This window comes from Nuphar pumila, chromosome 9 (assembly GCF_984573655.1).
Source record: "Nuphar pumila chromosome 9, dmNupPumi1.hap1.1, whole genome shotgun sequence".
Classification (NCBI taxonomy): domain Eukaryota; kingdom Viridiplantae; phylum Streptophyta; class Magnoliopsida; order Nymphaeales; family Nymphaeaceae; genus Nuphar; species Nuphar pumila.
The window spans coordinates 113,488,175-113,506,318 of NC_143257.1; the positions used below are offsets into that span (position 1 = coordinate 113,488,175).

Sequence of the window (18,144 nt, forward strand, 5' to 3'; positions counted from 1 at the left end):
ACTGAAGGCAAAACCAAGAAGTAGCCCAAGTCTGATCACATACAGACGTAGCACTAAGAGACCCAAACTGAAAGCATCTGCACTATAAAAGATGAATAAAAGGAAAGAAACACCGTGTAAAACATTAAAGTTTTGTATAATCACCTCTCCTCTCTCGCTTCCATCAGTACCCTCCAAATCCATAACAAATGTGAAAGGAACAATATCAGCACACTTTGCTAACCAAACTCCTTTAGTAATCCGACCTCTGAAAAGGATTTAATTGGCATTACTTCTCACCTCATCCAATAACAACCAAATACAGCAACTGCTGAAGCATAACTTTTGAGGGAACATGCAGAGTTCATAGGAATTAGAAATCCAACAAAGGTCATCAAAGTTAGACACTTACGTTTCTTTCGAAGCATCCAATACTTTAAATTCTGTACGAAAAAGTTCGTTTAGAAGAGTGCTTTTCCCTGTTAAAAAAAAAAACATATAACTAGGCTGTGATGCAAAAAACGTGTTTAACATACATAAAATGCCATGTAAACTTAATCTTTTATTTTCTGAGAGAAGGATAAACTTAATCCTTTTCAACATCAGATAAATGAACCGTTGGACAATATTAAGCACGAATAAACATATTAGCACAAATGTTTCTCAGAATATATTCTATATATCAAACTTATTGTTGAGGAAAAACGGGCTTTCATACAAGTGTGAATCAATAGAATCAATACAAAATATAACAACAGCAAAAATAAAAGAAACACACAAAGATTTATGTGATTCCCTCTCAAACTGAGGTACGTCCACGGGATCGATTAGGTCAGTTCCTTCCACTATCTTCAAACAAATATTACAAAGTAGCCAAGAGGCATAAGCCTTACAAACACACAATGTGTAACGAAATAACAAGACGATAGACCTCACCGAAGAACAAAGAACAAATGTTTTGAATAACCAGACTCACGAAGCTGTCCAAAAAGAAGTGTAGCATCACTTCTTGCTTTGTTCTCTCCACACCCTTCTCGGTGCCCTAAAAGTGTATCCCACTCTCTCAAAAAAATCTTTTAGCTCACACTCATCCCCTTTAAATAAAGAACATGACTAGCATTTAATGTGGAAGACTAAATGGCATCCACAAGTTACGAAGCGCCTGAATCGCCTTACCACAAATCTCTATGCAGCTGAAGCACAAGTCGCTATGCAGCTAAAGCACAAACCACAAATCGTAATCGGCAAATTGTTGTTCCTCAAATCTCTGAAAAGCTGAATCGTCATTCAACTGAGAGAACTTCTACAAATCGCTATCTGGCGAATACTGAAATCGCCCTCAAGACAATCAAACGTCGTGCTTGGGAATTCTGCTGCGATAATGAATGTGCATGGTTCCAATGGTCATACTATAAATGATCCTTTATCAGACGATCTATTTCCAAGACGAGTCCCACAAAGGAGGGAAACCCAACAATTATTACATCAGAAGGTTCTTTAAAAAGACAAACAACTGATGTAGCAGCATTATGTGAAGAACGTGAATCATTTGTGACACAACCACATCAGCAAAATAAAAACCAAGTCCATTTTCATGCAGCAAGTATTAAGTGGTGTCCGATAGTATCAGACAATGCAAGAAAAAGCAGGAAATTATATCAACAAGTAATAGATTTTGTGCAAAAGTACGAGAGCAGCAAAAAACCATTATCTTTCATAATGCACAAAAAACCATTATGACACAAAACTAACAATGACTACAAAAGTTACCTGAATCCTCTTTCCCAAGCATATGGTATAAGCTTTGAAATAGTAAATAAAGTAGATCTCCAATGAATACATATCATGCAAATGCTACAGAAAAAGTAAAGGCAAAAACAGCTGAACTTACCACTACTTTGAGGACCCATGATGGAAACTACTGCATAGGAAGGTCCACATTCACCAAAATTCAATGCTTCAGTGAAATCATTAATATCAGAAGATTTAAATGAACCTTTTTCATCAATAAGCTGAATATAAGAGTTCGCCATTTCTGCAATTAAGGAAAATGGCAAAAGAGAAAAGATGCGTGAATCCAGAATCAGACTTGAGGATGCAAAGAAAAACCATAAAATGCTGAAGATAAGGCCTCAATTGAAGCATCCAACACAAGAACAGACTAAAATATGTATGCTTTATTCTCAAGCAATTGGCATATGTCCGCTGGATGAAGCTGAGAAGGACCCTCTCTTTAGGGAAGTAGATACTAAACAAGGAAACACACATATATCTTGGTTCCCTAGGTACAGTGTAAAAAATGAGATATAGAACTCTCGAAATTCTTGTAGGAGTCAATGTTAGCTAAAAGCAATTGAGGATTAATGAAACTTTGATCACTGAATATTGTCGTCCTCCCATTCTGGTTGCAACTGCATCCCAAATTTGATACCCAGAGAGGTGGAACCTTACCTAAAAACACACTTCCAACTACATTAGAGCATGATTATCATGAATTCAAGATCTGATTTACATAGTATTTTTTTATCAGAACTTATAAACCAGGGACAAGCTGAGACAAGGGAATGGAGTTATTCACATCAAGAGCTAATAAAAAACATTCAAACCGGACTCAGTTGAGAAACAACCTACCAACCAAAGACCTACTGAAGTCTCTTCCAAGTCTACAATGTCTTGAAAGATTTGTTCACCTTCCAAAAGAAGGCTCAACCAGTTACTGTTAAGGATGAAAGCAAACTGGATGTGATATATCCTAGTTTTTGTTGGGCTGCTGAAGACAAATTTATCCCTTTAGAACTCTACAACACATTGTTTCCTTAGGATTCCATGAATCAACTCAAACTTGGTATGGTTGACAATCAAGTTGCAAGAAAATCCCATAATTTATAGAATATCATTGGCAATTTGTCACGGGCTTATTGGAAGCATCGTTGTGGCACCTGGTCAACGAGCTTAAGGGGATAGTGAAACACACACAAGCACATATGCAAGATCACAAAGGGAGTGTGTCAGCGCAATCTCACAAGCATGCACGCGTGCAAATTATCACATAAACAAAAAGCAAGAAGAAAGCAGATCACTTGAAGGAAACATCTATGTATTAAGAAAAGCAATTGTACATCAGTAGAAGACCTATATGTGTCGAAGTCGCAGCGAGCACAATCATGCTTCCACTAACCTATATATATATATATATATATATATATATATATATATATATATATATATATATATAGGTAGGCTTTTAAGTCGGCCCAGGACCCCACAAACAATGAAACACACACACTATAGGCAGAATTTTGAGACGGGGTGAGAATGGTGCAAAAAAATTCTCTCTTTTTTTTTTTTTCTTGTTTTATAGCATAGACTCTCTACAAAGTGACAAACAAAGTCAATAACGAGCCAGCCAATGGTGGCCCTTAACTTGCATATATTGATAAAATTGGACTGTTGGGAGAGAAGATCATTACCACATATATTGAAATTTCTATATTTTTTTCTTGTTTTATAGCATAGACTCTCTACAAAGTGACAAACAAAGTCAATAACGAGCCAGCCAATGGTGGCCCCTTAACTTGCATATATTGATAAAACTGGACTGTCCGCAGAGAAGATCATTACCACACATATTGAAATTTCTATTTTTTTTCCGCAAAATCTCAACAATAAAAAATAAATAAAAAATATATAAAATAGATCTCGCTAGAAATTGCCGTGACAATTTCTCACGATATTATCACTAGATTTTCATAAATCTCGCGATATTTGTCACTATGGTTGGAGGGTAAATAACTATCAGCCTAAGACAATCTGCTAAACTTGCCGGTGCTTAGCTGGATCATTAAATTTTCTATCCGTGCGATTCAGGCTCCAAACGGATTGGGGGTTGAATCGTTCAATTTTTATAATTTTCATTAAAAAATATATAAAAAAGACAAAGAGGTTTTATCGTCTGACTAGATTGTTCATACTGAGTGGGGCAGGATACTTACTCTTTTGACTTTGTCAAACTCCCCCATTTAAGTGGCACATGGGTTGCGTCAAAAGTGTTATTTATGATAAACGCTAACCAATCCCCGACTTTTCAAACTTGCCAGTGAAACGCAGATGGCCTTTCAAATCTTGGACAGACATGGATAATGGGTTAAATTACTTCATTTTAAACCATACTACTTGATCTCCTCGCCCTTATTCATGGATTTAGATCTTTTATATGGATCTCGAATTTGATTCAAATACGAAAAAAAAATTATGTAAAACAATTACGCAAACCATATTTTCGATATACAAATATATTTTTTGTATTGGATCCAATTATGAATGTGTGTCAAAAATCATAGATATATAAATCTCAAATTAGATCTCAATACAAAAATAGTATAAAACTTATGTATAAAAAAAACATAGTCATTTTTTTCAATATCCCTAGTTTTTGGTCCCATATTTTAGTTGATGTAATTTCACCATGAAGATGGAAATTGTTGATCTGTAGTGGTCTACGGATATGAACCAACACTGACAAAGTAGGTCAAGGTCGAAATCCCTTGTCACCTACAAGGGCAAGTTTTTTTCTTTATTTTTATTTTTATTTTTGTTGCAAAACCGCTTCTTATTATGTTATATTTAATATAAGTTTTTCGTTTTCTTTTGAATTTTGTTCTAGCTTGGAGAAACTAGCAACCTTGTCCAATGTACCAACTAGGGGGTGTCAACAGGTCACGACCAGTACCAAACCCTATAGGGTTTGAGTATGGTGACTTGGGTCTGGATTAATACATAAATCTGGGTATAGACGTACCAAAACTGCTTTGAACGGGTAATGTGTGGGCCACACTCAGCCACAGTGACAAACGTTTTTATCGGCAATTTCTCATTTTTCAAAAACTCACGAGAAATTGAAAAAAAAAATCCATAAATCACACGATGCTTATATAAATTAGATCTTGCTAGAAATTGCTGTGACAATTTCTCACGATATTATCACTAGATTTTCATAAATCTCGCGGTATTTGAGGGTAAATAACTATGTGCCTAAGACAATCTGCTAAACTTGCCGATGCTTAGCTGGATCATTAAATTTTCTATCCGTGCGATTCAGGCTCCAAACGGATTGGGGGTTGAATCGTTCAATTTTTATAATTTTCATTAAAAAAATATAAAAAAGACAAAAGAGGTTTTATCGTCTGACTAGACTGTTCATACTTGAGTGGGGCAGCATACTTACTCTTTTGACTTTGTCAAACTCCCCCATTTAAGTGGCACATGGGTTGCGTCAAAAGTGTTATTTATACCAATCCCCGACTTTTCAAACTTGCCAATAAAACTTATGTATAAAAAAACCATAGTCATTTTTTTTTCAATATCCCAATGTTGTAATGGGTATCATACTGGATTCAATTATGAATGTGTGATGGTCTAATTACCTTCATTTCTAAAATCATATCCATAATTACTCAAGACCATGCACTTTCACGACAGATGTAGACATTTTTGCAATAAATGAACCTAAATTAATTGAATGTAATTGTCATAATTTTTGCTATTATTTTGCTTGCTTGTCTTGGATTTAGCAATGCAATTATTATTTTTAAAAAAATAACTTTTTTAGTTGTTCCAACTGAAAGGATAAATTCTTGTCAGAACTCAACAAATTCAAATTGGTAAAAAAAAAAATGGACGTGTAACAATGATGAAAATGCAAATGTGGGATAAAGAGGCGAAGAACGCTCCGAATGAATTGAATGCAAATGAAACGGATATTGAATTACAAAAGTTGAATCCACAGTCAGGGATGGCAGTGGACCGAGGGATCGAAACCATATACGATTTTTTTCTTGGCAACAACAATATACGATTTTTTTAGGGCAATAAGTTAGACAAGCGGCTAATTTTTGAAGCTAAAAAAAAAAAAGGATAAAATCGTTGGAAAAAAATTGGTAGATTTTGTCATATTTCGAGTTTTGGACCTGTTCAACTCATGAATGTGAAGGAAACAGTGTCATGTACGTGATAAGTCTGTCGTTGATAAAGACATGAACCGAATTGGACCAATTGCAATAAAGTCTCTTGGGAATGTTTTATCAACTTTTTAGCTTTTTAAAATACAAAAACCACCATGTAGGCACGAGAAAAAATGCTCAAGTTCAGCATGACCTGCCGTAAAGAACATGAAACGGGGATGGAGGTAGGGATGAATGTTAAAAAATCTATCTTCTTGCAAGAATAGAATCGGAGATGAACTTAGGAGTTCTCCTACCCCGCCCTGTCCCCAATTCTTCAAGGGATGATTATGGACCACCTCATCCCCGTTTAGACCGGGGATGACGGACATGAAACGGGGGTAGAGGTTAAAATCCATCCTCGTGCAAGAATGAAAGCGGGGATAGAGGTTCAGATTTCAAGGCGGGGTGGGAGTAGAGATCTTGTCCCCCGCCCCGGTCCATTGTCATCCCTCTCGAGAGCACTTCTCAAATGTGTCATTAAACATTGGTATGAAATTTGAGTCTGGTTTGGATGCTTACCAATTTTATAATTGGTATGCTAAACTGAGTGGTAAGTACTTGTAAAAAAAACAGCTAAAGTAGTTATTTAGAAGCATTTTACATGCAATAAAGAAGAGCTTAAGAAGGAGAAAGGTACGAAAAAAAAAAAAGAGAATGTTATAAAGGGTTGTGGTTGAATAACAAAGACGAGCATTTAAATAACTAGATTTGAAAATCTCGCTAGAAATTGCCGTTTTAAAAAGCCGTGACAATTTCTTGCGATATTATCACTAGATTTTCATAAATCTCGCGATATTTGTCACTATGGTTGCAGGGTAAATAACTATGTGCCTAAGACAATCTGCTAAACTTGCCGATGCTTAGCTGGATCATTAAATTTTTTATTCGTGCGATTATCAGGCTCCAAACGGATTGGGGGGTTGAATCGTTCAATTTTTATAATTTTCATTAAAAATATATATATAAAAAAGACAAAGAGGTTTTATCGTCTGACTAGATGGTTCATACTTGAGTGGGGCAGCATACTTACTCTTTTGACTTTGTCAAACTCCCCCCATTTAAGTGGCACATGGGTTGCGTCAAAAGTGTTATTTATGACTTTGTCAAACTTGCCAATGATTTATGCAGATGGCCTTGGGTCGGGTAAGGTTATAATTTTGCCTTACGCTTTAAAATCAAAATCTGTGTGGGGGGGGATGGACTTACGCTTTCTCCCTCTTTTCTTTTCTCTTTCTCTGTGTGCAAAAAGCTTTTTTTTTTATTATTATTATTGTTTTTATAGCATAGACTCTCTACAAAGTGAAAAACTAAGTCAATATCGAGCCAGCCAATGGTGGCCCCTTAACTTGATAAAACCAGACTATTCGGAAGAGAAGATCATTACCACATATATTGAAATTTATATTTTTTTCTCTTGTTTTTATGGCATAGACTCTCTACAAAGTGACAAACTAAGTAAATATATATATCGAGCCAGCCAATGGTGGCCCCTTAACTTGCATATATTGATAAAACTTTGGGTCTGGTCAATAACACCCAAAGCCTTTACTAGGCACACCAGTGAAAACCACATGCACACCGGGTGAGAGTGGAATGTGGGAGAAAGGGTTAACACCACAAGCTCGCTTCCACTCAGACCAGCATGAGGAACCCGAAAGCCACTTTATATCCAATATATTCTTCTTAGAGTTTCAAGACAATTTCATTTTTATCTTTTTATTTTTTTATTAGGATTAGTTCTGACAACCGTTAGGATCCATTTTGAGTCATCGGAGGGTGTATCCGGGTTTGTAGTTGTTTCTTTTTAAGTTACTGATCCTTTTTGAGAAGTTTTTGGATCCAAGACCTATCCAAAATGATTAAGAATGAACTTTTGAGCCCAAACTCAACTCAGGTGAGTCGGATCCTATATCCGGACCCAGGTGGGTTGGATCCCAGATCTGGACCCACCTAGGGTTATATATATATATATATATATATATATATATATATATATATATATATATATATATATATAAGTATTGTTTGCTAAAATTGTTGTGAATCATCTATTTATATGAGATCTACAGTAGTTCCTATATAATGATTCAAATTCACTAAATAATTAAACGACCATAGGTCCTAAACCTGAAATTCATATCCATCCCAAGAAAAAGAGCATCAAGTGTGAGAATGAACAATGCAGTCACATGCTATGAATCTATTTTACCATGCATAACAAAGTTGCTAAATTGGATACCATAATTTTTTCTTGACAGAAAAATGGACACCACCATTTGAATGAAAGAGATTCACTACAACAAAGCAGTAGATTAGCGACGACCACATTCCGTCGCTAATCCGTCGCTACCCATGTTAGCGACGGATTAGCGACAACGAGGCGACGGTATGCTTACGTCGCGAATATTTCGACGCTAACTGGCGACGGAATTATTCTGTCGCCAGGTCCGTCGCTAATTGCGACGGACTAACGAGCGCTATATTCCGTCGCCAATCCGCCGGTACTAAACGGCGACCACGGCTTGGCGACGGATTTACTTCCGTCGCTATGTCGTCGCTAGATTAATATGAATAGCGACGGATGGTTCCGTCGCAAACACGAAAAAAAATAAAAAAAAATTATTTGAAAATTAAATACCGAGAACTGTACAATTTATATTTCCTGTACAATTTATATTTCCTGTAAATAAAAAACAAGCCACACAAAAAATTTCATATAACAAGAATCTACAACAATTAATCGTTCCACCTTAAAATTAACAAGTTTAATTATTTACAATTCAACAATTACAATTAGGAAACATAAAAAAATAGAACTTCTTCAACACAGTTCTCTAATCATCGCCAAGATTTTGTGCGTCTTCTTGTTCATTGTCTTTATCTGTCCCTTCCGCTCCACTACGCTGATTATCGCTAGCAGCCTACACAAGAAAAGAACAGTCAGTATTGATAAACAAAATATAATGAAATAAATTACACACTATATGTGATTCTATCGTGTGCTCATGTGTGATCTAAGGCAATAAAAAAACTCTATATGTGATTCTATCATGCTCATATGTGCTCTAAGGCAGACAAAAAGTTATATATATATGTGATTCTATCATGCTCATATGTGTGCTAAGGCAGTCAAAAAATTGAATATGTGATTATAGCATGTTCATATGTGTTCTAAGGCATCTAGAAAAACTCTATATGTGATTCTATCATGCTCAGATGTGCTTTAAGGCAGGCAAAAAACTATATATGTGATTCGATCATGCTCGTATGTGTGCTAAGGCAGTCAAAAAATTGAATATGTGATTATAGCATGCTCATATGTGCTCTAAGGCAGGTAAAGCAAAAAAATTTATATGTGATTCTATCATAAATGATATATGTTCTAAGGCAATAAAAAAACTCTATATGTGATTTGTGCATGCTCATATGTGTTTTAAGGTAGTAAAAAAACTCTATATGTGATTTGTGCATGCTCATATGTGTTTTAAGGTAGTCAAAAAACTGAATATGTGATTATAACATGCTCATATGTGTTCTTAGGCAGTCAAAAAACTGAATATGTGATTATAGCATGCTCATATGTGCTCTATAGCAGGCAAAAAAACTTTATATGTGATTATAGCATGCTCATATGTGCTCTAAGGCAATAAAAAAACTCTATATGTTATTATAGCATGCTCATATGTGCTCTAAGGCAATAAAAAACTCTATATGTTATTATAGCATGCTCATATGTGCTCTAAGGCAATAAAAAAACTCTATATGTGATTCTATCATGCTCATATGTGTGCTAAGGCAGTCAAAAAACTGAATATGTGATTATAACATGCTCATATGTGTTCTTAGGCAGTAAAAAAACTGAATATGTGATTATAGCATGCTCATATGTGCTCTAAGGCAGGTAAAGCAAAAAACTTTATATGTGATTCTATCATGCTCATATGTGTTCTTAGGCAGTCAAAAAACTGAATATGTGATTATAACATGCTCATATGTGCTCTAAGGCAGGCAAAAAAATTTATATGTGATTATAGCATGCTCATATGTGGTCTAAGGCAATAAAAAAACTCTATATGTTATTATAGCATGCTCATATGTGCTCTAAGGCAGGCAAAAAACTCTATATGTGATTCTATCATGCTCATATGTGCTCTAAGGCAGGCAAAAAGTTATATATGTGATTTGATTATGCTCATATGTGTTCTAAGGCAGGCAAAAAAACTTTATATGTGATTATAGCATGCTCATATGTGCTCTAAGGCAATAAAAAAACTCTATATGTTATTATAGCATGCTCATATGTGCTCTAAGGCAATAAAAAAACTCTATATGTTATTATAGCATGCTCATATGTGTGCTAAGGCAGTCAAAAAACTGAATATGTGATTATAACATGCTCATATGTGTTCTTAGGCAGTCAAAAAACTGAATATGTGATTATAGCATGCTCATATGTGTTCTAATGCAGTCAAAAAAACTTTATATGTGATTCTATCATGCTCATATGTGTTCTTAGGCAGGCAAAAAAACTTTATATGTGATTATAGCATGCTTATATGTGCTCTAAGGCAATAAAAAAACTCTATATGTTATTATAGCATGCTCATATGTGCTCTAAGGCAGTCAAAAAACTGAATATGTGATTATAACATGCTCATATGTGTTCTTAGGCAGGCAAAAAGTTATATATGTGATTTGATTATGCTCATATGTGTTCTAAGGCAGACAAAAAACTGAATATGTGATTATACCTGAGAGGGACCTGGAATCGAAGATCCCCTTTCCAGAACAGCGGCCTTGATCTCATTTCGGAGAAAGGGGGCGACGGTGTATTGGAAGTAGTTATTCAGTGATTCATTAACGATCTGGCGTACATCATCACCGGAAAGAATAGTCGGCTGCTTGGAGCTTATGTCGGCGCAAGAAGTCGGTAAGCCGTAACTGGAAGAACCAATAACTGGTGAAGTGTTCATATTACTTCCAAACCCGAACACGCGACCTTTTTGGGGTTCACCTGCTGCAGTCACCCATGCTGTAGGATCAAATGATGGATGCTGAGTAGCGTCATCGCCATATCGCTCTACCATTTGTTGCTCATATGCCTCCTATAAAATAATGTGTAACGTGTTGGAATATGAGGTTCGAAGTACATCGATGAGAAATTTGAAATCTCTTCTAAAGTGTACGCCTCACAAATAGAGCCTTCTACTCTGGCTTTATTACGAACCTTTTTTTTTAGGTCGAACATGCATCTGACAAGAATATACATTTCAAATTTTAAATATCTGTCATTAAAGAGACAAATATAAAAAAACATATACCTTTCAAATGGGTACATCCATCGATATTGCACAGGGCCACCAACCCTTAGTTCATATGGCAGATGTATGATCAAATGTTCCATAACATCGAAAAATGCTGACGGAAATATCTTTTCTAGCAGACAAACAGTGGTGATGACAGAGTCCTCGAGATTCTTTACATCTGATACAACGACCTCCGATGCGCACAATGTTCTGAAAAATCCGCTCAACTCAGACAATACCCCCCATATAGGTTTGTCTAACATATCATGGAATGCTAGGGGTATCAATCGTTGCATAAAGATATGACAATCATGGCTCTTTAACCCATATAACTGTCCATCGTCAATCTTCACAGCCCGAGCAATGTTAGAAACATATCCATCTGGAAATCTCAGTTGTCTCAACCATTGACATACATGTTTTATTTGATCAGGTCTGAGCACGTACTTCGCCTTTGGTTTCAGTACTTTGCCATTATACTCTTTGAGTTCCAATTCTGGTCTTTTACATATTAATTTTAAATCCATACGGGCCTTCGGATTATCCTTCGTTTTTCCTTTAATATTCATTACTGTATTGAACACATTATCAAACACATTTTTCTCTACATGCATCACATCCAAATTATGTCGTATCAATAGGGTCGGCCAATACGGTAGTTCCCAAAAAATAGATTTTTTCGTCCAATTGTGATCCTTCCCAAATCCACGGAAGGGTGTAGGACTGCGGGCATCTGTTAATACATCTGGAAAGTATCGCAATCTTCTTAGAATCTCTATGCCGGACAATCTTGAGGATGGACCTTCCGTTTCAGTTGTGCCTGCTTTAAATGCATTCTTTTGACGTCGGAACGGATGATCGCTGGGTAGAAATCGACGATGGCACTCAAACCAGCAAGGCTTCCTTCCATGCCTCAATCTAAAAGCTTTGGAATCCTCCATGCAGTACGGACAAGACAACCTCTCATGTGTGCTCCAACCAGATAACATACCATATGCAGGGAAGTCACTGATTGTCCATAGAACAGCGGCCTTCATGTTGAAATTTTGTTTTTTGTGGGCATCATACGTGGTAACACCGTCATCCCACAGTACTTTTAGTTCATCAATCAATGGCCTTAGATATACATCAAGATTTTGACCAGGTGAGGTCGGACCAGGGATCAATAGAGACAAGAAAAGATTTGGACGTTTCATACACAAGCTTGGTGGAAGGTTGTATGGAGTTACAAATACTGGCCAGCATGAGTATGGAGTTGATCTACCCCCAAATGGATTAAATCCATCTGTACATAGACCGAGTCTAACATTTCGCACTTCCATTGCGAAGTTCTGATGAGTACGATCAAAGTGCTTCCAAGCTTCAGCGTCAATAGGATGCGTGATCTTGTTTTCATCGTGTCGAACTTTATTTGCATGCCATCTCATGTGTTTAGCTGTCCTTGAAGACATATACAATCGCTGCAATCTAGGAGTGATAGGAAAGTAGCGGAGCGACTTGTATGAAACTTCCTTTGATCTCGTGCTACCATTGCCTCTTGTCTTTAGCTTGAACCGAGGATGCCCACATGACGGGCATGATATGTTGTTTTCCTGCTCCTTGAAATACAACATGCAGTGATTTGGACAAGCATCAATCTTTTTGTAACCCATACATAGAGCGTTGACCATAACTTTCGCACGATAGAAATTTTGTGGCAATTTCTCATCTTTGGGCAACATACTCTTCACAATCATGCATAAACGTTCAAAACATGATTGACTCAAATTATACTCGGACTTCAAATTCATTAGTTGAAGAACTGCAGACAAGATAGTGTGACTCTCACAACCGTTCCAAAGTGGCTCATCAGCATCTCTAAGTAAATCATAAAATCTACTAGCTGCATCGTTTGGTGATTCTTCATCTACGGCAGTTCTTACATCACTAGAACTTATAGCAGAACCCAGTTCTATTCCTGCGACATCAAATATCAAATTCGTATATGGATTATCGTGCACCACATTCACACGTGCATCAAAATCGTTTCTAAATTCTTCTCCATGAAATGTCCAGTTCTGATAATCACTCACAAAACCCTTCCTGTATAGGTGATGTCTAACGCCATGAGGTTCTATAAATCTATTATTCTTACAAATCTTGCAGGGACACCTAATCCGACCTGTGGGATCTACTGTACTGACACTTGCCGTTGCAAATTCAATAAAACTGTCAACACCATCTATATATTCATGCGATAACTCATTGTCCACTATCCTACGGTACATCCATTCACGGTTTGCAATCATTTTGTCGTATGATGTTACGAATAGTATCCTAACCAGTTAAAAGAGAACCATCAGAATGCTATGATGAAGAAAATATCAAATTTATCATGCAATATATGATGTCATACAATCACAAGAATTATGATGCATGCATTGATAACTTAATATTTTCATGTGCAAACTATTCATGACACGATACATTCATTTGAAGCATGCTTTCAGTATACAATTTCACATGGAAGACATAATCAAATTGAAAGTAACTACATGTAAGCATGGATACAATCACATCAAACATTGCAATACATCGAAATAATTCATATCAAACAAATGTCAAACATGTATCTGCAGCAAACACACTTCAATATCTCACTAACTACTACCATGCCTAGCATGGACTCCATACTCAAAAAATAAGAACACTTCAATATTCAGACATTAAAATCATGCTCAGCATGATCTCCGAACTCCAACAAAGCAGTCCTAGATATCAACAACTAAGTGAGTGTGTGAACAATAAAGTGTTACATTCAATAAATTAAATAACATGTGATGCGCTTGCATCACTTACTCACCACGGGTATTTACCCGATTTGCATTGTTTTTGTCACTTACTTACCACGGGTGGCGGGGCACAAGCGAGTTCCGTTGAGAAATCTGCACAAAAAAAATGATGTTTTAAAATGAAGTCACCATGAAAAAAAACCCTTTCAAACTTAGGACAATAGGATCCTGCCAACTCATCTTTGGGCGGATATGGATCCACGAATATCATATTTGTAGGCTCAGGAGGCTGCGGATGGAGAGGTGTGAGGGTTGAACTCGAGCGGGACGAAGGAGAGGGTGCAATGGGAAAGGGCTTTTCCTTGCCGGGGTCGACCCCCTGACGGGGTCGAGCGCCTGCCGGGGTCGACCCCTTGACGGGGTCGAGCGCCTGCCGGACATGACAAGGGGTCGACCCCCTGCCGGACATGACAAGGGGTTGACCCCCGGCCGGACACGGCAGGGGGTCGACCCCCTACTGGGGTCGACCGCCTGGCGGAGTCGACCCCCTGTCGGAAAACGCAGGGGGTCGACCCCCAATCCATTTAACGGTGGGGCCCGGAAATACCTGCGATTGCTCCGGGCGGCGGCGACGGAAGGTTGACGGAGATCGACTTTCGGCGAACGGTGGTGGCCGGCAGAGAGGTCGACAGGATGGATAGGGCGACCGAAGGAAGAGGGTAGCAGGAGGGAGAGGGCGGCGGGCGGGAGCAGCGAAAGAAGAAAGGAAGAAGAGGGCTGGGATTAGGGGTAATGCGACATTTCGCGATGGCTTAGCGACGGATTAATTCCGTCGCTAAGCCATCGTAATTCAAAAAACGAAAAAGGCGACAGAAAAATATTTCGTCCCCTAGGCTGTCGCTATTTTGCGACGGAATTTTAGCCGTCGCGAACTGTCGTATTTATTGCGACAAAATATTCACTCGCACAATCCGTCGCTAAGTAGCGACGGATTTTGCGAGGGAATATAATCTGTCGCTAGTTTCGTAAAATTCTCCAATTATAGCGACGGATTCATTTCTCTCGTTAATCTGTCGCTAAGTAGCGATGATATAACGCCGTCGCTAAATTCTGTCGCTAATCAACTGTTTTTTTTAGTGATTGGACGACCCAGATCTTCAGGAAATTCACAATATACATATGGGCTAGCTAGTCAACTTTCTATCATACAATAGAAAGCTGGAGCTGGGCCAGGCCACCATTCTTTTCCTTTTCTGTTTGTAGTCCTTGTATACATCATACCATTAATGCGGTGCAAGGTCCATTTCTCCCTTATTATGCAAAGAACAATAATGGAATTGAATGCATTCAACTTAACATTGGTTCTAAATCAACAACTGTGGGGTACTTCCATCAATTGATATTGGTTGACATTTATCAATATTTCCAAACTTTGGGTGACAGCATCTTCCATGATTACATGATCTCTTTTTTTCATGAAGATTGCTTTAGATAGATAGTTAATACATGATTTGAGCTCCAAGATTAACCAGAGTAAGAAGTCGGTGCAAGAGGCGATTCAAGAAGTGCATAATGAAAAACAAGCATTAAAAAAGTGCCTTAAAACATGAAGCATGAATGGAGGCAAGTAAGAAGTAACATTTTTTACTTTATTACTTTCCAAGCTTATGCTAAAAAAACATCTCATCATACGTAAGTTTTTTTTTTATAAAAAGGTATTATAAAAATTCGTTAAACTTGAAAGGTGCATTTTCAATATCATTGGAAATTATTAATTTATATTAACGGATTTACACTTGAGAAAGCGAGTTTTTTAGGCAGCAACAGTGAAACGGCCCAAAAGAAATGTGCAACAGTTCATCACGAAGATGGAAATTGTTGATCTGTAGTGGTCTACGGATATGGACCAACACTGACAAACTAGGTCAAGGTCGAAGTCCCTTGTCACCTACAAGGGCAAGTTTTTTCTTTATTTTTATTTTTATTTTTGTTGCGAAACCTCTTCTTGTTATGTTATATTTAATATAAGTTTTTCTTTTTCTTTTGATTTTTGTTCTAGCTTGGAGAAACTAGCAACCTTGTCCAATGTACCAACTAGGGGGTGTCAACCGGTCACGACCAGTACCAAACCCTATAGGCTTTGAGTGTGGTGATAAATGATAAATAAGAAGACCTGATTAAGACTTGGGTCTGGATTAATACATAAATCTGGGTATAGATTGTGAAATTTTATATCAAACTCGGGCCCGACCTGAGTTCCGATTAAGACCCACAATTTTTCAATGTAAAAATAATGAAAAAAATATTATTTTACTGGGTCCGGCCCGAGTCTTGTTCATGTAGTTCTTATCAGGTCCAGGTATGGTTTCTCTTATAGTGGGTCCGGACCAGATACCATACCGAAAAACCGAGGTCGGTTCAACCTGGGTCTGAACCAAACCCGACCCATTGACACCCCTAGTACCGATCCTTGGTAAATACTCTTGTGACTCTTGCTGTGTATGTACAAAAAAATAATCCCATATTGATGAGAAAGAGTGGAAGGGCCATAGCAAGATGTATTATAAATGGATCTCCCACCCACTCGGATCTGCATAACTACTATTCCTAAGGGCTTTAGAAGCAGCATTAAATGTTTTACTTTCATTTTTCTTGTTCGCCCCTTCAAAAGTAAATATTGTTTTTTGTTCTTACTTTGAGTGTTTTTTTTAGTTAATTTTAGATAGGACTTAGTTGACTCGGTCCAGGTATGGTTTTTCTTATGGTGGGTCCGATTTGATCCATGTTGTGCCATCATTCAAATCAGGTCTAGGTTTGGTTCTGCGTGAATCCTAACCAAACCCGTCCTTCAGCTTGCCTTTTTTTTTTTACTGTTATTTAACGAAAGTCATTGCGCAATAAAATATTCATTTTTTCAGTGGATGAGATTTTGGTGGGATACCCAATCGAATCTGAATCCACTTAGTCCCATTCAATAGAACATGTAAAATCTGAATTTGAACTGGATCTAATCCAACGAATGACCCGAATCTGAACACACATAAGATTTATCAATTTAGAAAGTTGGGTACAAATTTGGCATTATAATTTTTCATTTTAACTATGTGCCTAAGACAATCTGCTAAACTTGCCGGTGCTTAGCTGGATCATTAAATTTTCTATCCGTGCGATTCAGGCTCCAAATGGATGGGGTTGAATCGTTCAATTTTATAATTTTCATTAAAAAAATATAAAATAGACAAGAAGTTTTATCGTCTCACTAGACTGTTCATACTTGCGTCAAGTGTTATTTTTGAAAAATGCTAACCAATCCCCGACTTGTCAAACTCCCCCATTTAAGAGGCACATGGGTTGCGTCTAAGTGTTATTTATGATAAATGCTGACCAATCCCCCACTTGTCAAACTTTTCAATCGAAAATTTATATAACTATGTGTAGTGATTGGGTTTTTGAGTTTTCCTAGCCAGTAGTGTGGTTAAATGAAAACATTTATAACGATGTATATTTTTTGAGTGGCATAACAAGGATATATATATATATATATATGTTTCTGGGTTTTTATTTAGGCATGGAGTATGAAATAATTGGCTTTTTTCATAACAATTTGATCTAATGCAAGTTTCATTGTAAACAAGTCATAATAAAAAAAAATGTTGATGATTCAAATAACCAAATATCACCTCTAGATATGACTTTTGAACATGTCTTTACCCTTTCAGTTTGGACTCGTCTTTACCTTTTTGACTTGAACTCTTCTATACCCTTACAAATAGGTACATCTTTTATTGTGTGGTGTGTCATTAAGGGCTTGTTTGATAGCTTGTCTAGGATTGGATGGACAAAACACATATTTTGTCTCCTCCAATATTTGTTTTGACTATACACAAACGTTATGTTTCAAATATTGGACGGACATGGATAATGGGTTAAATTACTTCATTTTAAACCACACTACTTGATCTTCTCGCCGTTATTCATGAATTTAGATCTTGTATATGGATCTCGAATTTGATTCAAATACAAAAAAAATATGTAAAACAATTACACAAACCATATTTTTGATATTTTTGTATTGGATCCAATTAT

General features: G+C 37.0%; 1 protein-coding gene and 1 long non-coding RNA gene across 3 annotated transcripts in view; one reads left to right on the top strand and one right to left on the bottom strand.

The window, feature by feature from the left end:
- Positions 1-2,792, bottom strand: part of LOC149828926 (protein ROOT HAIR DEFECTIVE 3-like) — a 90,181-nt gene extending 87,389 nt beyond the window's left edge. Inside the window, exons 1-4 of one of the 2 annotated variants that reach the window (XM_090017803.1) lie at positions 2,611-2,791; positions 1,871-2,014; positions 392-458; positions 145-247 (exon numbers count right to left, since the gene is read on the bottom strand). In XM_090017803.1, coding sequence (XP_089873929.1) covers positions 145-247; positions 392-458; positions 1,871-2,012 — 312 coding nt within the window. In that variant the 5' untranslated portion in view covers positions 2,013-2,014; positions 2,611-2,791. Of the gene's footprint in view, positions 1-144; positions 248-391; positions 459-1,870 lie in introns of both variants that reach the window. The other variant, XM_090017802.1, reaches the window with a different exon arrangement.
- The window catches only part of LOC149828924 (uncharacterized), a 197,234-nt gene that overhangs the window by 155,394 nt on the left and 23,696 nt on the right, over positions 1-18,144 (top strand). The gene's annotated exons all lie outside the window — the stretch shown is intronic.